Source organism: Nematolebias whitei, chromosome 1, assembly GCF_014905685.2.
Source record: "Nematolebias whitei isolate Nwh7 chromosome 1, NemWhi1, whole genome shotgun sequence".
Lineage (NCBI taxonomy): Eukaryota > Metazoa > Chordata > Actinopteri > Cyprinodontiformes > Rivulidae > Nematolebias > Nematolebias whitei.
Window position 1 is genome coordinate 66,660,690 of NC_056498.1, and position 25,979 is coordinate 66,686,668.

Consider the following 25,979-nt stretch of genomic DNA (forward strand, 5'->3'; position numbering starts at 1 on the left):
ATTAGGTAGGTGGGCTATCAAGTACATTTTAAAATTCTATTGATTACATTTTTGCAACAGAAGCATCTCATCTGAGAAATAAAAAAAATTGTTTAAAAAAAAAAGTCCCTTTTCTTACCACGACAAATAAGAGTGGCAAAAGTCTCACACAGAAAAATCAAGGTTCAAGGCTCGTTATTGTCATTTGCATCACATGTGGTACATGAGGTGGAACAAAATTGTGTACTCAAGGTCCCAGTTACACCCAAAAATTGCAAAAATATAAATTATTACAAAAAGAAACAGTATACAAGGATCTAAGATATACGCTAAAGTTTAATAATGTGATATAATACGGTGGTGTATTAAACAGCAGCCTGAACATGAGTCTGTTGTGAGCAGATGGGGAGAAATATAGCAACTTAAAGGCAAGAGATCAGCAGCATGGATAATCAGCAAATGTTCAATTCTAAACCGGATGGCAATACCTGTTCTAACTATAATACATGATACTGATTTGTAACAAACTTCTTGATATAATCACATTGAAACAGGTTAATATCTGCAATAATAACAGCCGTTACTGGAAAGATTAATCTGTGATACGATTTAAAATGTGTAAACCTTACTTAAACAGCTCTCACCGATAACTTTTCTGAGATGCAAAAAACTAAAATGAAGCTAATCCTAATTCAGTGAAGTTAAGTGTATTTTGGATGAGGTCTTGCTCTGTACACATCTAAGCTACTGTTTGAGGGGAAAATAACACCAGAGAATCCCTGCTGTCTAAATTACAGACGCTAAATCCACAAACCCCAATTGCTGTACTCCTCCATAAATTCAGTTTTTATTAGCTCAGCCTTACACTGAAACCAAAACCAAGTAAAACAAAAGCAACAGTTTTCCACTTGTCAGAATGAATCTTGGTCTGTGTTTTTCCAGCCTCTTTACTTCCAGATTTTTTCTACAAAAGCATTACTATAAAAAAAGAGAAAGTGAAAAAAAAATCCATCATACTTATACTAACACTTGCCACTGCTCAAACTGCAGTCAGGATCATAGCGTATGGTCTGCAAACCCATGCACAAAGGGCACGTCGCATTACGTGCATGCGCTTTGGCTGAACAGTTAGCCAAGATGAGCAGACAATCAAACTGGTGTGGCCTAACACCTGTTAATCACTCAAACCCAAAACAATTAAAATAATAATTTGTTGTTTGGGCTGTAACAAAAAAAAAAATAGCCTATTTCAAAGAATTACCTTTTCATATTTTTTGTGACTCTTTGTTATTGATGCTGTTCTATGTTTTAACAAAATGTTAAACATTTGACAGTAATTTGCTTATCTTTTAAATGTTTAGTGTAAATGTTCCAAAGGGATTAACCATGCTTGCCCATTCATACCAGCCCTCCCTTGAATCACCATTTCTCCAACTGGATGATGACATCCCAACACAGGGGCTAAAGCCACCCCCAAGGATGCTCAATGTCAAGGTTTCTTTAATGTCATTCGCATCATATGTGGTACATGTGGTGGAACGAAACCGTGTACACAGGGTCCCAGTTACATCCAACAAAAGTATAAATTGTGAAAGAAAAACAGTAATAAGATCTAATATATTAAATAAGAAAAATGTTAATTAAAAATAAGCTAAGCACTAGTAGCATAAAAGCAATATACCAAACAGCGAACATGAGTCTGTGTGAGCAGATGAGTACAAATGAACACAGCAGCATGAAACAAATCAGCAGCATGAGATCAGCAGCATGAGATCAGCAGCATGGATAGTCAGCAGCATATATTAACAATCAAGTGGCATTACATTGATTTTTCACAGTGATTATCCTGATTAGGGATTCACGAGTCTAAAAGCCTCAGGGTAGAAGCTGTTCCTCAGTTTAGTGGTTCTACACTTAATGCTCCTCAACCTCCTGCCTGAGGGGAGTGTGGCAAAAAGTGTGTGTGCTGGGTGAGTGGGGTCCTTCATGATGCAGGTGGCTCTCTTCCTGCATCTGGAGGTGTAGATGTCTGTGATGGTACTGACTCCAACAGTCTTCTGTGCAGCCTTCACCACTCTCTGCAAAGCTTTTCTTTCTGCAGCTGTGCAGCCTCCATGCCACACGTTGATGCTGGAGCACAGGATGCTCTCCACTGCACACCTGTAGAAGGAGGTGAGGCTGCAAGGCTTCTGGCTAAACAAAAAAAATTACATTATTTGTGGAAATATATAAATAGATTTTAACTAATTATTGGGCAGAGAGGGGGAACTTTTACTGAAATGAAATGTTGGGACTCTAGTCATCAACAATAAAAAATGGAGCATTGATTATAAAATATTTCAATTCTTTGTGTGAAGCCAAGCTCTATAAAAACAACTGAAGACAATGCTGTGGAAAGTGGTTAGAAGACTGTGCATACTGAAATAAATATGTTCATAAATTAATTTAATTTTAACCAGCTAAGCTGAATAATCTTACACAAGTGAATGTGGTCATTCAAAATGATCATTGTATTTATTCAATAAGCACGGACTTTACTGAGGTTGTGGGAGCATTTTAAACATAATACTTCAGCATTTAAAAACCTTGTGTTGCTCACTTAGGCACAAAACTATGCCAAGGCAACAGGCCCTGAATGGGACTTCCATAGTGAGCACTTTTATTGTGATGGCCTCTTTTGATTGTAACCTTGGAAGCACCCACAAACGCACCGACTGAGCTGATAATGTGCCAGTTTGTAGGAGAACGCACTTCAACCAAACAATGCGGCTGCGCAAACTACTGAACCCTTCACTGTAGTACTACAAAATGGTTGTTAGAGCTGCAGAGCAGATGTAAGTGGAAATTATCAAAAGATTTTCACTTGGCCAAAAGCCGGCAGGCAAGATTTGTTAACATCAAATAAATCACAGAGAGGGAACGAAAAGAAAACGGTGTAGTAGTGAAGTAGTAGTGGTGAGTGTGTCTGTTGATCCCTGGTCAGTCATTCTCCTCTTGGGAAAAGAGCAATGCTACACACAAAACCTACAGTGGAAATTAAGATAACAAAAGGTAAACAAATACTGAAACAGATCAACAAGCCAGTCCCTTTGTATTTTAATTTCAATTGACAATGTTCGAGTGGTTTAAGGAATGGAAATATTTATTTCAAAGAGGAATACTGAGAGAGGAAAAAACACAGCAAAAGAGTGATGTGAAAGAGGTTAAGTGAAGCAAAAATAGTAGCGTTCAGAAAAATATGTACAAATATCTGCTACTTGGCAAACACAGAGGGCACCAAGTGGCTAAAACATTCAAACCTCCCGCTATGGGTCATCCCAGAAATACTTTCAAGTTTATTTAACTTTTCTTTTTTTTGCTATTCCCAATGCTCCAAATGCTTCCCACGTTTATTATGACCTTTTTAAAGACCACCATGGTTTTATTACTCAGTTCATTTAAGGTTGGCAGTTTAGTTAGCCAGCATTATTATTTACATTTTAATGAATTTTGAAAAAAGAAAGTCAACAAATATATGTCACTGACAACAACTGTGTGTATGACTATGTTTAGAGACAGATTTATTGTCTGTGCGCTATAACAAGTATTTTATTTGTACTATTATAGACTGATGCTGTGTTATAGAATCTGTTTTCTCTGTACAACTGTGCCAAGGTTTGTTTGTCGCCTTTCCCCCTCGTCTCATTGCTCTGCCCACATATGACTTCTGGAGCTGTGGATAAATCTGTTAAGCTGAAGATTCACTTACAACTTTTCCTTTTTGCCAACCTTGCAGTTAAGCTTTTTTCAATAAATCACTTACAGAAAATTCTAGCCATTTTTCAGACAAACCACTGCCACTTTCCATTCAAGAGAGACGCCAGAAAAGCACCAAGAGAGCTTGTTTTTCATCTGATTTTCCCCTTTCTGTCTGGCCTGTTCGATGGCAGCAGCACATTCAGCTGGCCACATGGCTGAGGTGAGCTCTGAGAACTTTGTCTTTGCTGCTGATTATTCCAGGGTTTTTAATATACAAACATGTAGTGAACATGAAGAGTGTCTGTGTGTGAGAATGTGTCTTTAATTATTTTGGTGAATATTGACTCAGTTAACCTGGGCCACCTGCATCATGAAGGACCTCACTCATCCAGCACACACACGTTTTGTCCTGTTCCCCTCAGGCAGAAGGTTGCAGAGCATTAAGTGTCGCTTTTACCCTGAAGCTAAGACTCATAAATGCCTAATCAGGATTATCACTGTGAAAAAAAATTAATGTATTGCCACTTGTCATCTGGACTTCGTTTTTTTTGTTAAAAAAGAAACGTTTCGCCCCTCATCCAAGAAGTGTTTTTGAAACCATTAGTGAAAAGGCCAGACTTCAGGGGTATCTGAGGCAGGCTTGAAACACAAGAGTCAGGGTGGCTTCTGGGTAATACCAGATGGCTAGGCCTCAGACTGACGAAGCCTCTTGGATGAGGGGCGAAACGTTTCTTTTTTAACAAAAAAAACGAAGTCCAGATGACATGATTCAACCTTTTTTGTTGTTATATACCTGGAAGACTGAGAAAACAAACTGTGTGTTTTTGAAACCATTAGTGAAAAGGCCAGACTTCAGGGGTATCTGAGGCAGGCTTGAAACACAAGAGTCAGGGTGGCTTCTGGGTAATACCAGATGGCTAGGCCTCAGACTGACGAAGCCTCTTGGATGAGGGGCGAAACGTTTCTTTTTTAACAAAAAAACGAAGTCCAGATGACATGATTCAACCTTTTTTGTTGTTATATACCTGGATGACTGAGAAAACAAACTGTGTATTGCCACTTGATTGTTGATATGTGCTGCTGATTATCCATGCTGCTGATCTCATGCTGCTGATTATTTCATGCTGCTGTATTCATTCGTACTCATCTGCTCACACAGACTCATGTTTGCGCTGCTGTTGTTCGGCATATTGCTTTGCACTATTAGTGTTTAGCGTATTTCTTAGTTCAGCTAGTTCTAAGTTTATATCTTAGATCCTTATTACTGTTTCCCTTTATAATTTATATTTTTGCTGTTGTTGGATGTAACTGGGACTGTGCACAATTTCATTCCATTTCATGTATCACATATGATGCGAATGACAATAAAGAACCTTGAACCTTAAGTTATTTTAACACCAACTTTGAGTTGTGTTCAGTCTGCCTTGGATCTGCTGGTGAGATAAATAGTGTTTTTTAATCCATGAATCTTGAATGCATGTTAAAAACTGAAATGCAGCATAGGTCTATATCACCCATATTAACAAGGGCTGACCATCTTGTTTAGTTTGTAATGGGATATTAGTGGTTCAGTCCTATTTATAATCTTACCAACTAACGTTGTTACAGTTCAGTCTGTCAAAATGCAATCATTTAGGAGTATGCTATGTTGCTTAAAACACCATTTTTTGGCTTCAGTAAGAAAAATCAGTACTTTTTTCAGGAACCTAATGTGACACTTTGCAAGGTCATAATTATAAAACAGCTTGCAACTTTTTTTATATATCTTTCCATATATGTAATACAGTTGAAACCAGATGTTTGGATACACCATATAAGCAGACAACCATTTTTTTTTCTCACCAATATTAAATTAGACTAAACCTTTCATGTTTTAGGTCAGTTATAATTCCCAATGTCCAGAGGACCAGATTTAACTTTTTTTGATTTTTCTACCTGGATTATTGAGCATGCATCAGGAAATTCCCAATATTATTTCGATTTGCCTAAATCCCCAAATTAAGACAATTTTGTTTTACTTTCTTCAAAATCATACACATAAACTAAGATTACTATGATTTTAAGCAATTTGGAAAAGCCCAGTTGATAATGTCATGGCTTTGGACGCTTTTCTTAAGTTAATTGACCAAATCTGAGTTAACTGGAGGCACACCTGTGGATGTATTTTTGGGAACAACTCAAGCACACTGTATCTTTATGTGACATCGTGGGAAAAATAAATCGGCCAAGATATCAGGAATAGAATTGTTGATTTCCATAACTCTGGTTCATCCTTGGGTACAATTTCCACATTTCTGAAGGTGCCACCTTCATCTGTTCAAACAATTATTTACAAGTATAAAAACCATTGGAATGTCTTGCCATCAAACCCTTCAGGAAGGAGACCAGTTCTGTGTTACCATTATGTTTTGGACCACATGTCAACCCCAAAACAAAAGTAAAAGGCCTTGTAAAGATGCTGGCTAAGGTTGATAAAAGAGTATAATTATCCACAGTGAAACAAGTCGTATTGACATGGGCTGAAAACCACACAGTGAGGAAAGCAGCATTAAAAAAACTGATTAGTTTGCAAATGCACACAGGGACAAAGGGACCTGAATATTTGGAGGTAAGGATTGTGGTCTGATGATGATGCTGAAATTAAACAGTTTGACCATAATGACCATCGGTACATTTGGAGGAAAAAGGTGGGCTTGTAAGACTGAGAATGTCGTCCCATCTGTGAAGTGCTGGGGTGGACACATCATGTTGTGGGGATGTGTTTTGATTTGTGTTTTTAACAGGAACTGGTGTGCTTCACAAAATAAATAGTTTCATGAGGAAAGAACATTGTGTGGAAAGACTGAAGCAACATATCAAAACATCAGCCAGGAAATTTAAGCTTGGATGCAAATGGGTCTTAATGGAAAATGACAAATATACTGCCAAATTAGTTACAAAGTGGCTTACAGACAACAAAGTCAATGTTCTGGAGTTGCCATCACAAAATCCTGATCTACATCCCATAGATATGTATTTTATAAGTGTAATAAAACTAAGAATAACCAACAATGTTCAGTCAGGTCATCTGGACAGTTCCTTTTTTTGTTGAGAGACATTTCACCCTCCATCCAAAGGGCTTCATCAATCTGGTGATATGAAAGCTACATGGCGTGTAATAAATAGTGTTCTGAAAAGTCATAAAGCAAAAACAGGTATTTCACAATATTTTTTGAAGGATGACAATGAAATCCATGATGAAAATGAAATTGTAAATGGGTTTAATCATCATTTTGTGAACGTTGGATCAAGCCTTGCAGCTAAAATACCAAAAGTAGACAATAATGTGAACCATTCAGTTATAAGTTGTGACAGCAGTATTTTTCTTAATGGAACTGACAAAGAAGAAATAATGAATGTAGTAAAAAATCTTACAGATAAAAGATCAAAAGACTGGGTGGACATGGATATGATGTTTGTAAAGGACATAATGAGTTATGTTATCGAGCCGTTTACATATATTTGTAATTTATCATTTTCAAAAGGAATATTTCCAGACAATATGAAAGTAGCAAAGGTAGTTCCTCTCTTTAAAAATGGTGATAAATGTGTGTTCAACAATTATAGACCAATATCCTTATTACCACAATTCTCAAAAATACTAGAAAAACTGTTTGTGACCAGATTAGATAAATTTATTACTAAACAAAACATTCTAAGTAGCAGTCAGTATGGGTTTAGAGCAAAAAACTCTACATCAATGGCTCTCATGGAAATAATGGAATGAATAACTACTGCTGTCGATCAAAAACAGTATTGTGTTAGTATTTTTGTTGATTTAAAAAAAGCATTCGATACTATTGACCACACTATTCTCCTTGAAAAATTAAATAAATATGGTATAAGAGGACCAGCATTACACTGGGTATCTAGCTATTTAAAAGATAGGAAACAGTTTGTACAAATAAATGGTGTAAAATCTGACCTGTGCAATATCTCTTGTGGAGTTCCTCAAGGCTCTGTACTTGGACCAAAGTTATTTATTTTATATGTGAATGACTTAGTGAATGTATCAGGACTCCTCAAATGTGTCCTTTTTGCAGATGACACCACATTTTTCTGTTTGGGTAAAGATGTAAAACGGATGTTGGAACTGATGAAGACAGAATTTGATAAAATACAAACTTGGTTTAAACTTAATAAATTATCATTAAATTTAGATAAAACTAAATACATGATATTTAGCAACAAAAAGAGAACTGTTGATGATCCATTTAAAATTGAGGGTGTTGAGATTTGTAGAGTTAATGAGATGAAATTTTTGGGTGTAATCATTGATGAACAGCTAACATGGAAAAATCACATAAATTCTGTAAGAACAAAAATATCTAAATCTATTGCAGTACTATACAAAGTCAGGGAATTATTAAATGATAAAGCTCTGTACATGTTGTATAGCACAATCATTGTTCCACATTTAATCTATTGCATTGATGTTTGGGGGAAAGCATGTAAAACATTTACAAAACCTATTTTTATTTTACAGAAAAGAGCTGTAAGAATCATCACCAGAAAGCATTACTGTCACCCATCAAGCACATTATTTTATCAACTGAAGTTATTAAAGTTCCATGATTTGGTAGATTATAGTATTTTATCAATTATGTATAGGGCTCAAAATCACACATTACCATTAAATATCCAAAGAAATTTTGTTAAAAGACAAAGTTGTTACAATCTTAAGGGGATAGAGATATTTGTCAAACCAAAATTCAGAACTAGTCTGAAGGGAAGGTCTATCTCAATCCAAGGAGTTGGATTGTGGAAGGGTCTAGAGAGTGATGTGAAAAATGCCAAGTCAATGTGCACATTTAAGAAAAAGATCAAAACTGAATTGTTAAAAAAGTATATATGAAGTAGCTTAGTGTGTGTTTTGTATTAGAATTAGATAAATTAGAAAGTTATTCATTTTGTTCTGTTACTTGAAGATTATTATGTCTGAAATAATTGTTTGAAAAAAGGGGCAGATATAATAAGATTTTTTCTTCTTTCTGCTGCCTTTCATTTTAAATCTTTTGTATCTTTTTTTTATATTGTTATGGAATTGTTTTGTACTTTTTTAAAATGAATAAACTATATACCATACCATACCATACCAAAACTAAGACTAGAACAGGAGTATTGACTAGTATGCCACTGTTCACAGCTTTGAAATGAAACATTTGTTTTGAGTTGACAAAATTTTGTGATTGATTTATTGTTCATTTATTTTTGCTTTTGTCATAGGAATACTGTACTTTTATTACCAGTAGTAATTTTGGGGCATGTGAAACTTGGCAAAGCACATTTTTTGAAGGCAGGACAGTAAAAAGATAAAACAAGCAATAAAGAGAAATAATGTATAAATTGTATGCATATGAGGGAAGCCAGAGTGAGAGAACTTTGTTTTCAGCTCACAGAGAACCAAACCCGGTCTGACACAATCACATTATTGCTGGCTGTCTCTCCCAGGTGTGTAGCCTGGTTTATTGCAATCTCCTGCTCCCAACTGCTGCAATAAACAATCTTTATGAAAATGGCTCTTCATTTTGGAAACAGCATTATTCTACTGTTGTTGAATGACTCGCATATTAAGTTTAATTACAGCACCCATCTCACATACATTAAGACATACAGATTATTCAACCACAGCTTATGCTATATCAATTTGAAGATTTTATTAATTTCTATTTTACAATATGACATTTTAGTAGCCATTATTCTTCCTGACTCAGTGAGTCAGGAACTCATAAAAAAAATGGACACAGAGATGGAGACCAATGCAAGCTCACCTTAGAGACTCTCATGTAATCCAAACCAAGTGTCAGTTTTAGGACCAACAGCCATTCATCCATCCATCCATCAATCTATCCATCCATCCATCCATCCATTATCTTTAACCCGTTTATCCCTTTCATTCAATTTGTTCAAAGTTGATAGAAACCAATCAAGTGTTTTTAGATTAATATAATGCAGCTTTATTTTTAAAATCATCTAATTAAACAAAGCAACGAGTTGCATCAAATCTCAAATTTGACTTAAAGCCATTAATAAGATCATGTAAGACATGGTGGGCAAGACTGGGGAGACAAACCATTTTAAAAGAAAGAGACTTCAGACAAAACTGAACTCAAAATCTGTTCTTTTGAAGAATAAAAATAAAATAAAGAAGGTTAATAAAAAAAAAAACAGTTTCACACGGTGGCGCGGTTGGTAGAATTGCTGCCTCTCAGCAAGCAGGTCGCCACAATTTAAATCCAGGCCGGGGGCCTTTCTGGGTGGAGTTTGCATGTTCTCTCCGTGCATGCGTGGATTTTCTCCAGGTACTCTGGTTTCCTCCCACAGACCAAAAACATGCATGTTAAACTGACTGGTAACTTCAAATTGTCCCCAGGTGTGAGTGAGAGGTGAAAGGTTGTCTCGTTTGTCTCTATGTGTCCCTGTAATGGACTTGCAACCTGTCTAGAGTGTCCCCCACTTTTCGCACAGTGTTGGCTGGACATGGGCACCAGTGACCCCTGTGATCCAAAAAGGAAGAAGTGGATAAAGATGATGGATGGATGGATCACTCTACAAGACTTTGTAAAAATTTTACATTGCAAACTAATATTTGTAAAGTTGCAGACAGGATTAGGAATTTAAAAGAACCCAAGAATGATAATATTTGTGATGCATTAGCCATGACACTGACCATATAGCAATATTAAAGATGCACCCATTTTAGTTGTGTAGGTGATACAGATTTTCAATACTTGTACAGCTGTGACCTATTGATGCCCATTTTATTCAGAGAATTATAATATACATTCTTTCTAAATATGATCCTCCTTATATACCATTTGTGCATGTAGGATTTTACAGGGAGATTAATGATGAGCCCAAGAGAGTTGTCAAAAGGAAAACGGCAGAGCAACACTCTTTGAATCAAAGCTCTGATATAGAAGAGAAGTTTGCACGCTGTAGTAAGACTATAACCATCAACTATTCCTGCTTTGGAGAGTGCAACCCTCACTCTGTCTCTGTATCTTCAGCTTTCCGTTTCCATATACAACTCCCTCATTCTCTCTTTCTCATCAAATATTCACAGTTGTCCCATTAAACATTCACCACACAGCACTGCTACGTTTATCTGCCCCTCGCCAATCAGCCTGCAGCGAGCACACCAAAAGCCCACCAAAAGCCTGAAAACTAAACGCACACACATGCATGCCTGCGTGGTCTGTGATGCTGCTGCTCTGCAGGGAAAGGAGAGGGCAGAAGATGACTAAATGAAGAAAGAAAGAGGAGACAACATAGAGAGGAGAGAGAAGGGATGGAGAATAAGGGAGAAATAATAAAGATGAAAGGAAATCAGATGAGGAACAGAAGTTATGAAAAGCATCATGAGGATCTAATCTTAAGCTCTTGTTTCTGCTCTGTAAGAGGAATGCAGCCATGCACCTCAATAATTCAACAGTAGGACGACTGCCGCCAACCTCTCCCTCGTTCTCATCTTCTCCCTCAGTCACATCTTTACCTAACGCCAGCGAACAAAAATACCCCCCACGTCACAATTCAACAAAATGCATGATAAAGATTTTGAGAGAAAACTAAATACTACGTACAGTGTTGAGATGGAGCAGAACAAAGTTTCTTTGGTGTTACAACGAGTTGACATGGAAAAAAATTATTTAACAGGAAAACATAAAATATATTGTGCCAAGTCTTGAGCCATAATCAGTCAGAGTCAGAGTCAGAGATTCTTTATTGTCATTCGCACCTCATGTGGTACATGTGGTGGAGCGAAATTATGTACACAAGGTCCCAGTTACATCCAACAATAAAATGTATAAGAAAAACAGTAATAACATCTAAGATATGAACTAAGAAAAACATCAACTAATTATACACTAAGCACTCATAACATAAAAACATTGAACATCAGCACAAATAATAATTTAATCCTTTAGCAGAAATTCTCGAGGCTTGTTGAAAGTCTATCCAAGTTTTTTATTGACGCTGGTTACGTTGAAAGATAGCTAGGTGAACCAATTTAAAACATCACAAAAATTATAGCTTTTTAAGCAAAATCTAAAGAAATTTGTGGTGGTTTACAACTTCTTACTTTTTACAACATCCTGAAACCAGCATGATGAGTTACATTTAATTTCCCTTTGGAATTAATAAAGTACTTTTAACCTGAACTGACTTGAACTTTAATAGGTGTATGGTCATTTTGATAGTTTTGATTAGCTATTTAAAATGCGACATATTCACTTCTGCAATTCATGACAATGTTTACTTCTGCATTGTGTATCTAGTTTCTTGCATTCTGTGCATTTTTGAACCATTTACCTATTCATCACAGCATCTGAACATATTTTATATCAACAAGCATTATGTCAATGCCCCCTGCTGCTGAGGAATTTGAACAGTGAATGTTTTTAGTTTACAAGATGAGTGTTTTTCTGGATTATAATTTTCTGTTTTTGCTTGTCTGAGGCAGCACAGAGTGATGGATCCTGACAAGCAAAGGGAGCAATTTTATCAGTGGTGGACCGTCAGGGCCAGCAAAGCCTTCTCTGCTGGCCTAAACACAATCAGAGTCACTAACTTACATTTTAGTATATTTTCTATGTATTAATATTATTATGGCAGCAAGGTGGCGCAACTGGTAGAGCTGCTATCTCTCAGTGAGACGATTACCCTGGTTCAAATCACAGTCCGGGGGCTTTTCTGGGTGGTGTTTGCATGTTCTCTCCGTGCATGCGTGAGTTTTCTCCAGGTAATCTGGTTTCCTCCCACAGACCAAAAACATGCATGTTAGGCTGACTGGTAACTCTAAATTGTCTCTAGGTAAGAGTGAGAGAGTGAATGGTTGTCTCGTTTGTCTCCATGTGTCCCTGTGATGGACTGGAGACCTGTCCAAGGTGTACCCCGCCTCTCACACAGTGATGGCTGGACATGGGCACCAGTGACCCCTGCGACCCGAAAAGAAAGAATCAGGTAAAGATAATGGATGGATGGATGAATATTATTTTGACATGTATGTTCTCTACATTTCATAGATTTTTTTCCTGGTTGTGCAGCTTCCAGTTGTATATGTTTACATAGAGATTTATCCAATAATATTTCAAGGCTCAGTGACACTAACCTGTATAAATAAAGGTTCAATGAATGTGTAGCTAGGGTCAAATAAATCTGTCTCGAGGCTTTCAGAAGCAACAGTGCAGGCGCCTGCAGGTTAAAAGAAATGGCAATGAAACTGTTACTTCGACCAATCAGATTTTGAGTTGGCAACGCCAGGGCCTTCTAGCAGGCATTAGACAACGTCAGCATTTTCACATTGTTTGACTGGGTGATCAGAGATCGTACTGGTCAGTGCTAAAACACTTGTTCTGTGTTTCTGTGTATTAATAACAGTTTCTGTAGCCGTGGTATCATAACGACAGTGTTAAGAAATGGATAAATTCAGGCAGGACAGAATTGAAGGCCTCGGTGTCAAATGCATGGCCCACCACTGAATTTTATTCACCACTAGGCACAATGGCGGAGCTAGGGGGTGGTCTGTGGTGGTCTTGGTTTGTCTTCTGCCACACCAATCTTTTGAGGAAACTATACTTTTAAGCAATACAAAAATTAGAAAGCTTAGTTCCCTCAAATGATCGGGGTGATCAGTTTACATATAAACATATATGGTGGTGGCCATCTTGGATTTTGACGTGGCAACCCAACTTTTCTTACACCTAGATGCAGGAACCCACCAAAATGGAAGTCAGAACCTCACTTATTTTTCAAGATATCCAGCTCACAAGATGGACGGCTGGATGAATGGAAGGATAGATGATATTTCCCATTTCCCTCTTCGCTCCATGACAGGGGACAAAAAGGGCAGAGCAGTGAGGTAGCCCAAGTGCTAGAATGTTGCAAGATGTGATAGCCAATTGCGTTAGCGGCATCTGTGCCTGAGGCTGGATTTGTGTCTTCTGACATTTTAATATGATGTGCACTCAATTAATAGAAGCTACAGTTGATATGCTGGGACCTATAAACTACATCACAACAAAATATTTACCTTTATTACTACAGTCATCCCTTGCTATATCGCGGTTCACCTCTTGAGGCTTCACTGTATCGAGGATTTTTTAAACCTGTTTTTTTATACAGTGTTGTGCAGTATTGTGCATTCATCTCGTTGTCATTATCTTCATCGCCAAACTGTTTAAGAGCATATGAAGTGTTTATAAGAGAGTGGTTCCTGCCTGTCAGTTCACCACGTTTCCATTGACGTGTGCTGACTCCCACCAGTCTTTTCAAAATAAAACTTGAATGTGCTCTGTGTGTGGTTAAAATTTCGGGTCCTGCGCTAAATTTATTACCGGAAAAGATCAATATGAGAGAAGGAAAGGTTTGTAGGAGTGTGGGAAGGGTTAATAGCCTTAATATATATAAATAATAAAATAAATACAATGCCGCTACTTTGCGGATTTTCACCTATCGTGGGGATCTCTGGAACGTAACCTCCACGATAGGTGAGGGATCACCTTGTTGTCAAACAAACCTTAGCTCCTAAATATTGATTTTTTTTTTTATCAGTACAAATGGTGTCTGATGGGGCCATGCGACATAATTAAATTATGTTAAAAAGAATGTTTCAATCAGTCTCGTTTGGATATTTATATAAATGCAGCTGCAATAAGTTTCCTGTAAAATTGTTAAGAACTTACAGGCGAATAACTGAATGGAGGACAAATATCAGCCACCACTGAACTTCCAGCACTTGGAACCTACCTCTACCAACTACTGTTCAGAGTTTTCACAGATGTGGAAATCAAACCACGCATTCCTTTCGACCTGTTCCACAACTCCAACAATATTTTTTTCCCCCACAAATCAAATCAATTTTGTTACCACAGAGATCTGATCAATCACAGTCACCACATCAGATAAGAACAAACAGGACTCATTCAGAAATAAATTTGAATTCTACAACTAAAAATGCAACAGACACTTGGCACAACACGTTTTTGAAAGCTCGGAAATTCGTTGCCAGTGCAATGATTTAGAAAAGTAAGAATGCGTATTTTCCCACAGCTGAAGTGCTGATGAAAGCAACTGTGACACATTGTGAAATATTTGTTCTGTCAAACTGCAGCTGAGTCCTTGATGGATGGTTTTAAAACTACAAAGCTTGTAAAGAGGTTATAAAGCTCTCAGGGTTATCTGATACTATGAGTTCTCGAGACAAAATAAATAAAACACTAGTTGAACATTAGGTGGCTGACGGCCATACTCCAAGATGCTCAGATCGCAGTTTCATTTCTTATCACTATTGGATTTTAGCTTTATGATCCTACACAGCTCAGTCTTTTAACATTGTACCAGTAAATTAGTATTTTTAGACTATAGCCACCGTACTGAGCCTCAAAGCTTTATTTGAATATCAAAAAACATTAGAGATGCTCTATTTGCTTTTTGCTTAACGATTATGTTTTTTGTTCATTTGAACCAACTGAAAGAACTGGCAGAGTGTTCGCAGGTTTATTGCCTTTTTTTGTTAAAATGACTGAAATGAGATTAAGATTACTCTGTTTTACAGTCTTAAACAAGATATCAACATATAACCAGAATTAACTATTTGCTAACTCTTCTTGACTTCTGCTCTCTATGGTTTTAATCTGGTTTCCTCTACCTTGAAATTATGAGAAATAAACAGCAAAAGGAAAATATGCAAAGCCAAGCAGGCAGCACGGTGGCGCAACTGGTAGATGCTGCCTCTCAGCGAGCAGGTCCTTGGTTCAAACCCCGGTCTGGGGGCCTTTCTGGGTGGAGTTTGCATGTTCTCTCCGTGCATGCGTGGGTTTTCTCCGGGTGCTCCGGTTTCCTCCCACAGACCAAAAACATGCACGTTAGGCTGATTGGTAACTCTAAATTGTCCCTAGGTGTGAGTGAGAGAGTGAATGGTTGTTTGTCTCGTTTGTCTCCATGTGGCCCTGTGATGGACTGGAGACCTGTCCAGGGTGTCCCCCGCTCCTCGCACAGTGATTGCTGGACATGGGCACCGGCGACCCCCGTGACCCAAAATGGAATAAGCGGGTAAAGATGATGGATGGACGGACGGACGGACGGACGGACGGACGGACGTATGGACGGACGGACGGACGGACGGACGGACGGATGGATGGCAAAGCCAAGCCTGTAAGTCACTTCTGGGCCATTTAAAATACAGTCTTACAGGTCATATATAACAGTAACACGTCATATATAACAGTAACACAGGCTGAAATGAGCCTGGAGGCCTTAAATTTGACATGTGTGATCTATAGAGGTCATGTACGTGATGCAGTAGGAAATCCTCTTGGTTTGGTCACACATACAGTATCTTATGTTCGGCAAGCTGTTAAGTGGTGTGTTGACATGATTGTTGAAGTATATGATGACAAACAATAGGCTAAATGGGCCATTTAGCATCTTTAGCATTTAGCACAGTCTGTGCAACTATAGTGTCCAGCAAACATTTGATAAAAAAAAAACTTTTTTGTGTAGGATTGTGAATAAAGGCCTGACGTTGGCTCATCAACCTCGATAATGATAATATTATTGTGTGTATTTTGATTTAAACCTCCGCTCAACTGTGCCCTCAGTGCAAACTTGAATTTTCATTGTTGAAATTTGCTCAAATCAAATATCTTGAAAACAGAAAATAAGCTAAAACAAAAAACATCACATTTTGTTTGAATTGTGAGCGGACAACAAGGCTCGTCAGCCTAATGTTTAATGAACATGTGTATTTGCAGTAAAAGAAGTCTGTTCAAAAACTAAATTAATTTTTTTTTTTTTTAAGTTGACTCCAAAAACTGAATTGTACCCTAATCAACTGTGTTCACATACATCATGGGCTTCATGAGGGGACTTTACATCGTCTGTATACAAATTTTCAGCTGCAACTAAAACTTAAACCGTTTGTACAAACTTCTCTGTTTTAGAATGTCCACTCAAGTTTTCACCAAAGTTCATGTTCAATAATCCAGGTCAAAAATCCAACAAAGTTCAGTCAGATCATCTGGATGGTTCCTTTTATTTTCATCCAAAGGGCTTCATCAGTCAAAAAGGAGACACAACAAACTCGGTCTCATAAGTAACACACTCGCATAATGGGCCATCCAGTTTGATAAGATGGTTTCTGGGGCTCACCTTCTTCCCTGTCAACTCCTCTGAGGTAGCCATAGCCAAAGTGGTTTGAAACATCAAAGCTCATGTGCAATAATCCAAGTAGAAAATCCAACAAAATTCAGTCAGGGCTTCTGGACGTTTGTTTTTTGTTGAGACTTTTCGTCTTTCATCCAAAGGAATTCATCAGTCCGAGGACAAACTCATGTCTGAGTGGTTCAAACTCATGTTCGGAACCACTCTGGCTATGGCTGACTCAGAGGGGTCGACGGGGGAGAGCGTGGGCCCCAGAAACCATCCTATCACCAGCAAACTGATTGGCCCACTATGCGAGTGTGCTGCTTGTGGGACTGAGTTTGTTGTGGCTCCTTGGACTAATGGAGTCCTTTGGAGGAAGGACGCAAAGTCTCAACAACAACAAAAAAAGAAACCATCCAGATGACCTGACTTAACTTTGTTGGCAATCAAGTCTTTATTTTCCTGAATTCTCTGACAAATCCCACCTTTATGTCCAACCCAATATCAAGGTTTTCTTTTGAAAGCATATCAGGAAATGTGAATCATTGGTCGGCATATTCTTTGATAGATCACAAGTATCCTTGTTGAAACAGTTTTTAATTCATAATAATATTATCTTCCTATACTCCTAATTCTTTACTTGTGGTTGCAGTCATGTTTAATGTTTTGCCATTCAGGTAAGAGTGGGAGTGTTCAAAAGGTCAAATGGGTGGCGGTCAAATTTTTTTGGTACAAGCATAAAGGTTTAAAAGGCAAAAGTATTTACTACCATCTAAAACAGCCAAGAAAATGTGTGCTGTGAGGCTGGAGTAGAAGAACATTACAACACAGCTTGACAAACTGTAACTACAGGAGACTGACTCTGACCAGTGAAATATTCTAACAGGAGAAACTGCTCTCTGAAAAAAAAAAAAAATACTATGAGCATTTTAAAATGCCAGATAAACTCACTGTATATTATTTGTTCGCGTGAATGGCTGTGCACATGCATGCGCATGACCCAGCCTTAATCCCTGACCTCACCGGCAATGAGCCTTCCCTGAGTTTCAGAATAGGGTTTAATCCCACCAGCGTTCACCACAAAACCCTCTTAAGTACAGACAATATCCTGAACTTCCCCAGACAGCAAACTAAGAAAGCCACTGCGATATATGATCAGTGTTTGCAAACAGTGACATAGAGCTCATAAACATGAGCAGCTGGAAAATGATCTAATGAGTGACATGGTAAACATTCAGCTATTGCAGTGCTGCTAGCATCAGGGCTGCGTTAACGTGCCTTTCTGTGCACAGGGAAAACGCAAATTCATATAATTTCAGACGTTTTTTTTTATTATGGCTGTTTTTTCCTTGGCTACAGCACTTATTTTGATTTAGTGTCACATTGTAATATTGCTCATTTCTGAAGCACTGGATTGTCGCTACAATTATGCCTCCAGACTGAAATAACTATCCAAATGATTGGAAAGTGCATGGACAATTGTTATGACTGACAGTTGTCTCATAATGTTATTGATAATGAAGTGAAAAGATTAGTTTAATTCAGCTCAATATTTTTTGTGTAGTGTGTGATTTGGTCTACACATCAAAGTTAAACTTCTGTTAAATGGTTTGGCCCAGCTTAACAAAATGATACTTCTTCCAGTTATTTAACGGTTAACGATGGTGTACCTCAAGGCTCAGTCTTCAGTCCCACCCTCTTCACAATCCTAATAGGTAATGTAGGTCAGATCATCCCTGATGCATCTTTACATTTCTATGCTGACAATACAGTTGTTTAGTGTCGAGCTAAAATAGTTGCTACAATTTTCCAGCTTTTGCAATCCACTTTTGACATCATCCAGTCATATTTGTTCCACCTCAAACTTGTCCTAAACACAGACAAAACCAAAGGGATGCTGTTTTCAAACAGGAAGTCAGTCCCAGCAGTTCTTCCTTCGATTTTATCCTCGAATGGTGCCCTTATTGAGTTTGTCGATTCCTACAAATATTTGGGTATCTTGGTCGTTTCGCATCTCTCTTTTAAGCTCCATGTGGAAAACTTGGTTAAGAAACTGAAAGTTAAACTGGGTTTCTTTTTCAGAAATAGATCCTGTTTAACTCTGAATGCTAGGAAACACCTTATAACTGTGACTTTCCTTCCCCCCATTGATTACGGTGACATCATTTACATGAACGCCCCTATAAGCATCCTGCAGATGTTGGAAGCTGTCTATTATGGTGCACTGAGATTCATAACTGGCTGTAACTAACGTACCCATTGTTGCACCCTGTATTCACTGGTTAAATGGTCACCATTAACTTCACACAGACTCTCTCACTGGTACATTTTCATCTTTAAATCACTTCTTGGTCTGTTGCCTTTATAAATCTCCTCCTACATGTCTCTGCGTGAGTGCAGCTACAGCGTGCACTCTAAGGACATTATTACCTGCAGTGTTCCCTCAGTACAGACTGAAGGCAAAAGAACCTTCTCCTACTCTGCTCCTGTATCCTGGAATATCTTGCAAAAAGATCTGAAGCTCTCAACCTTGACCTCTCTAATTGGCTTCAAACATCTGCTAAGTTCATGGCAAAAACCATTGCAGACATGTTCCTGTTTTTAGTTTTCTACACTGCCTTACAATCTAGATGTTTTTTTGTTTTGTTTTTTAATACCATTTTCTTGTAGAAAAGTGGTTCCTCAAGAACCACTTGTTCTTCTCAATTAGTATGCTTTATTTTCTGATTGTCTACTGTTGTCTTTGTTGTCCACTGTTGTCATCGCTCTTTAGTTAAAATCAGGTCTCTCTTGTAAATGAGTCCCCGAGGCTCAATGGGACTAACCTGTATAAATAAAGGTTAACCAGGTTTTAGATTAGGCATTTCACTTTCAACTATAGGTAGCACCACTTCTGTGCAGGCGGAATATTTTACTGATTGTCACAACGGTTCCACTTGCATCTCCCAACGCTTCATCTAAGGCAACATTAAAGCAACAGAGGCTTAGAAAGGAAGTTTCTGTTTGTAGCTGTCTCAGACAGTGGAAAATTGCCGCGCAACAAAACGCAGATGAAAAAAAAAAATACTTGCTTGAATGTTTATTCTAAAACAACGCAAACCCAAAGTACTCTAAGCTTCAGCAACAAACTCGTTTAAAAACAAGGGTGCCACATACAGCACATTATGCGCTCATCGACAAACTTGTACAGTAATACAGAATGTAGCAATGGCCTGGACAAGCAAAGTCATTGTTTAACTTTTGACCTTAGTTTGTGACCTTGGCTTTAGAGCTGAGGTGATTAAAACATTACGCCACAAGCTGTCTGGTGATAGTACAATTCAGATCAAGTTTTTATTAAACTATCTTGAGTGGAGCAGACATTGTAGTCCAGACAAGCAAAGCCCTTGTTTTAACTTTGGCCTTCATTTGTGACCTTCACCTTGGAGTTGGGGTGATGAAGAGTACATGGCACTAGTGATGATGGATAACTGAATCAAGTTTCTTTAAATTATCTTAAGTTATGGCCAATACAAAAGAATGTTTATGGATTTACAGATGGAGGTTATACTGCAATACGTCCAACTTTTGACAGGCGCTAAATAATAAGAATAAGAGTAAGAAGAACAAGAAGAAGAGTATGAAGAAGAAGAAAAAGAAGAAGCAGCAACAAAAAGTAAAAAGTAGAAAAGGACTGGACCAATATGAGCTGTTAAAAAGCCCTTCAGTGAGTTCCTACTGAACATACAACTATTTTAAATATTAAATAAACTGAGTATTTTTTAACAAAACAACAATATTAATCACTTACAGAAAAAGCTGCAGTAAACAGGAAGTATTCTTAGATGCAGTGGTATAGTATTAATGTGGTGTGCATCAAACTAATGCACACTGGTGAGAAGAAAAAAGCACTAGCAGCACATTTCAGTTTTGATTAAGGCCAATGTGCTCTGAAGGACAGACTCATGTCTACTTGCATTTTAGATTGTGAAACTGTACACACAGACCGCGTAAGATGTTATTAGACAACAGCAAGGCTGTGGCGGGGGGTGGGGGGGGGGGTGGGAGTGTGCAATGCAACTATGGGTTGCAAATAAGAAGAGTTGTCATCTGTTTGTGTGTTTTGTGATGTCTGTGACCACAACAAACTGATACATACAGCCAGAAAGAAATTGGTTTCTCAGCCAGATAGCCTATGGGTTGAAGAGTTTTACTCTTGCTGTTGCCGGGTTACAAGATTTGGACAACACATTTACACACACACACACACACACACACACACACACACACACACACACACACACACACACACACACACACACACCATCTAATCGACTGGTGAACAAAGATTTTAGGATCTTTGCTCAAAATCAATCATTTGTTTGCAAAAATGAGAAAGGGGGCTTAAGAGAAAAGAGACAACATCCTAAAAAGAAAAGTGAATTGTATGGGTGGTAGAAACTGAGCAATTCAGCTGGTCTCTCCTGAGACAAAGGCCGCCCAGTCAGTCCAGAACCGGCCCCGATCTGCAGCTCGCATCATCGCTCAACCTTCAGCAGAGCTGCGCTGACGTTTACCGGGACCGACTCGATGCACGCACCAAGACATGAGGAGGCGCAGTGGAATACATGTGCTAACACAAATAGGCCTGTCGCAATAAACAATAAATTAATTAGCCGCATGATGAATGAAAATTATCAACCTCGTTTTCATTTATCGGCTTTATCGTTTTTTCGTGTCTCTCTTTCTACTGAAGACACGGCTCAACTCCGGTGCTCTTCACTGACCCCTCCCTTTCTCTTTTCTCTTTAAAATCAGTTTTAACCGTCTAAAATCGCATTTTTGGATCGTTAAAAGCAGCTAAGCTGAGAAGCTAAGTTACGAGCGAACAGGCCAACCTTGGGAATAAACATCCATTTTGTCAAAGCTCCAAAGTGCCTCCCTCCCATTTTTCTTAAAGAGCCACGCTGCTCGCTCCCTCACTATCCATCCTTCAGTTCAAACAGTCTTATACTGCCATCCGGTGGTCGAATAAAGGTACTACACTAAAAACTAATTAAGATAGAAAACATTTCTTCTTAAATTTGACAATAATGACTAATTATTGTCAAATTTCAAACAATATTATCATTTATCGCAATAATTTCTGAGACAATTAATCGCCCAGCAAAATTTTTTATCGTGACAGGCCTAAACACAGACACATATAACGACCAAAACAACCCACAGAAGAAAAAAAATAGACATATACTTGGATATGGCAGATTCGCTAAGACGCATACTGCTCAACTAACAGACAACAAATCTGCCATACATACCAAAACACAGGAGGTGGTATTTGAACATGAGGTTCAGTGCTACCAGTAATCACACATTATAATAATAATAATAATGTCATCACAATGTCAGCACTGTATGTTTCCATACAATGGCGAAATTAGTCTCTGCATTTAACCCATCCACCACCAGGTGGTGCAGTGGGCAGCTATTGAAAGCGCCCGGGGGACATTTTGGGGATGAGACGTGCTGCCCAGAGACGCCACGTGATGTGCAGTGACTGGGGATCGAACCTGGGACTTTCGGGTCCCAAGCCGGCTGCCCTGCCTCTACACCATCTCGGCCCCCATATATGGTAGAAACATATTTGTTTGAGCTAAACATGGACTCTCTGAAGAAACAAGTGAGAAACATCACTACAAGTCCAGAGACACACACACAGAAATGTGTGTGTGCATGTGTGTATTCGCCACATCCACTTTTCTGTAGCGACATTGCTTCTGCCTGCAGAGCCTTGTTTGGAGATGCCGGTTTTTAATTTAGTGTGCACCTTCCCCAACACATACTTTGAGCACAACTCATTACGAGGAATCTTTGCTGACAACGTTGACATTAACTGTTGGAGTCAAGCAGACTGTCAGCAAAATATCTCATGAACCACTGAACCTATTTAAAATTGTTGGATGTAAATTTATAACGGATTTATCTTTGGAGTCAAGCTAATTCAAGATGGCTGCCACAGCTAAGAAACCTTAGAAAATTCACAAGTGGCAATAATTCAGTCATTGTTGCAGATATTGAGCTAACATTGGGTGTGGTAGTAGCAGAGAGTCATTCTCAACACATATTCTGAGAGCTAACACATCTAGCATGAGATTGCACATAACATAATTTACAAAGTTTGACTCAAACTGCTATAACATCAACTTTTTTTAATTATAAGATCTTTGTTTAAGACAGAAGACAGTGGGCAATAGGCATTCCTTCAACAAATGCTTGCAATAAAAACGGTATAAAAGTTTCATTGGGTGGCGTCTGAAAAGATGCAAGAAGAAATGTTTCAATAAATAATAAATAGTTCTTAAGTAGACACCAAATAAAACAATACTTTATTGGTTGTGCTTAACTCGGTGATGTCAAAAACTAACAGTGCAACATCTGTAGACGACATAAAAGAGGAACAACGAGAAATCTCTGGTGTTTAAGCACTTCATAAAAAAGTTGAGCCAACAAATATGCAAGACTGAACAACCTGAACTGCTTGTCTAAACCTGTCTGGTCATCTTGTCTTCCCATCAAAGGAAATTGGAACGAACAGATTTCAAAACTGTCTTTCGACTACAAGCTGCAGAAACAGTTGCGACCATTTGAAGCTCGAGTTGGAAGCACAAAACCACAAATGGTTGCAGACAGGAGCCAAACCCCACTAAATCTCTCGGTAAGAACTAAAGTGCAGCGGCTCAGCTGTGCCAAGCGGCCTTCAGCTTTCTAGGAATCTCCACTGGCAAGAACATGACGGGATAGGACGCCTGACTTGCTGCTCCCACTGACCAGCTCACAAAAACTTCCACCTCTACAGAGCCACACAGCCACGATGATGATCTGCCACACTCACCTCTGGTCGTCAGCTTTTTTGTGTTGATAATTTTGGCAGCATACTCCTGCCCCGTGGACTTCTTGACGCATCGGCGAACAACGGAAAAGGCACCCCTGGAGCAGGAGAGATTGACAACGGGGAAGACAGATCAGTGGGAGCACTTGGAACATTTGAACTTACAACTGAAGACATGCATGAATCACATCCTGCTAAATAAGGAGGGGGGCGAACAAAGTCACATGCATAATTAAAATAATCTAATACTCTGAGTTTGGAGATGGGTCCTGTCTACTGGTGCATGACAGAGTCAGAGTTTCTTTATTTGTCATGTGCACCACATGGGGTGGAAGAAAATTTTGTACGCAGGGTCCCAGTTACATCCAACAATAAAATGTAAAAGAAAAACAGTGATAAGATCTAAGATATGAACTAAGAAAAGCATTAACTAAAAATACGCTAAGCACTAAAAAAACAATAAGAACAGCAGCATGAACATGAGTCTGTGTGAGCAGATGAGCACGAATGAACACAGCAGCGTGAAACAGATCAGCAGCAGCGTGAAACAGATCAGCAGCAACATGATGTGATTATGTTTTCCACAGTGATTATCCTGGTTAGAGCTTCATGAGCCAGGGTAGAAGCTGTTCCTCAGTCTAGTGGTTCTACACTTAATGCTCCTTAACCTCTTTCCTGAGGGGAACGGGGCAAAAAGTGTGTGTGCGCTGGGTGAGTGGGGTCCTTCATGATGCAGATGGCCAGCTCTCTTCCTACATCTGGAGGTGTAAATGTCTGTGATGGTGGGGAGACTGACTCCAACAGTCTTCTGTGCAGCCTTCACCACTCTCTGCAAAGCTTTTCTTTCTGCAGCTGTGCAGCCTCCATGCCACACATTGATGGAGCACAGGATGCTCTCCACTGCACACCTGTAGAAGGAGGCGAGGACTGAGCTTCCAGGAGAGGCAGGGAGGTTATGTAAAGAGTCTGCTGCGTTTTTTGAGTTGCTTTGTTTTTTTTGCAGACACCTCCTTTAAACTCCTGTCTGTATGGAGCAGCTTTATTAGCCTCACACGCACGGACAAGTCACAAAGTAGCTTTGCAGCTAGAATAGTTGCAGTCCTCCAGACGTCCTTTCACGTGGAAAATTTCAGACCCCTCAATCTTCTTGCAGCAAAACCTTATATTATTTATTTTTTTGTGGCCGAGCAGGACCGTGGAGGTGCCACGACGTGTGGATCAACGAGATTTCAAAGGTGTGCAACCTGCACAGACGCACACCTTGGTCTGTTATAGGTGTGCGTGAAGCACCTTTAAATTAAAGAGAAGCAAATGGCGTGATGCACCTTTAAAATCCACCCACGGGATTAAACCCAAGCCTCCGCAGAGCTAACCCGACAGCTTACTGTTGCACGACCCTTCCCTGCTTTTTTGCTGGGAGGGGGTTCTGACAGCTACACTTCTGCCTCGTCAACACTTGAAGTAAACGCATACAATGGCAGCAGAAAGGAGAGAAAAACGTGCACAAACACACGCGCGCGGGCGGACACAAATACACGAGCAGGCTGAATGCAACAAGAGAAGCAGCAGAGGCGGCGGTGTGTTGAAAGGACGCTTACTTTCCGAGTTCCTCGTACAGCTGATACTCGTCTGTGAATCTGGTCGAGGTTACAAGTGTGGCCATGTTGACTGAAGTGACGGGGAGAACCGCCTCGCGCTTCAGTGCCCGTCGCCTCGCGCACGCTTCAAAAGAGGGGCTGAAGCTGAAGAGAGAAGCTCGAGAGAGGAGCGTGGAGTAGAAGGAGGAGGGGCAGAGACAGAGAGCAGTAGTAACGAAGATCCTCTAAAAGTAAGATGCGTCACTCTGTCAGAGGATAAGGCACGCACTTTATTATTAAGCATTAATAATCAAATTATTTTAGTAGGATCAAAAAGATTTAGGCAAAACCGTTTTAAAAAAAAAATGGAAGGACATTTTTGACGCTTGAATAAAAATAACGAATTACTCGAGTCAAAATTCCAAAATTTCTCAACATTGTCACTTAGCATCTCACAATTAATGGGTGCAAAGTCACAACTTTGACAAATTTAAATCATGTTTTTAAATAGTGTTACATAATGATGAAATTCAACACCATAACTACAAAATATAAAATCAGAACTTTGGAGATGTTGTCATAATTTTGTGATAGTATCTTAAAATCAGTATCTTATAATCGTGACTTAGTGG

General features: G+C 38.9%; 1 protein-coding gene across 13 annotated transcripts in view; it reads right to left on the reverse strand.

The window, feature by feature from the left end:
• camk2g2 (calcium/calmodulin-dependent protein kinase (CaM kinase) II gamma 2) overlaps positions 1 to 25,540 on the reverse strand; it is an 89,410-nt gene extending 63,870 nt beyond the window's left edge. For all 13 annotated transcript variants that reach the window (XM_037680203.1, XM_037680197.1, XM_037680156.1 and 10 more), the window contains exons 1-2: positions 25,369 to 25,540; positions 23,774 to 23,868 (exon numbers count right to left, since the gene is read on the reverse strand). In XM_037680203.1, the coding sequence (XP_037536131.1) occupies positions 23,774 to 23,868; positions 25,369 to 25,433 (160 nt within the window). In that variant the 5' untranslated portion in view covers positions 25,434 to 25,540. The remainder of the gene's footprint in view (positions 1 to 23,773; positions 23,869 to 25,368) is intronic.
• Between the last annotated feature and the right edge of the window lie 439 nt (positions 25,541 to 25,979).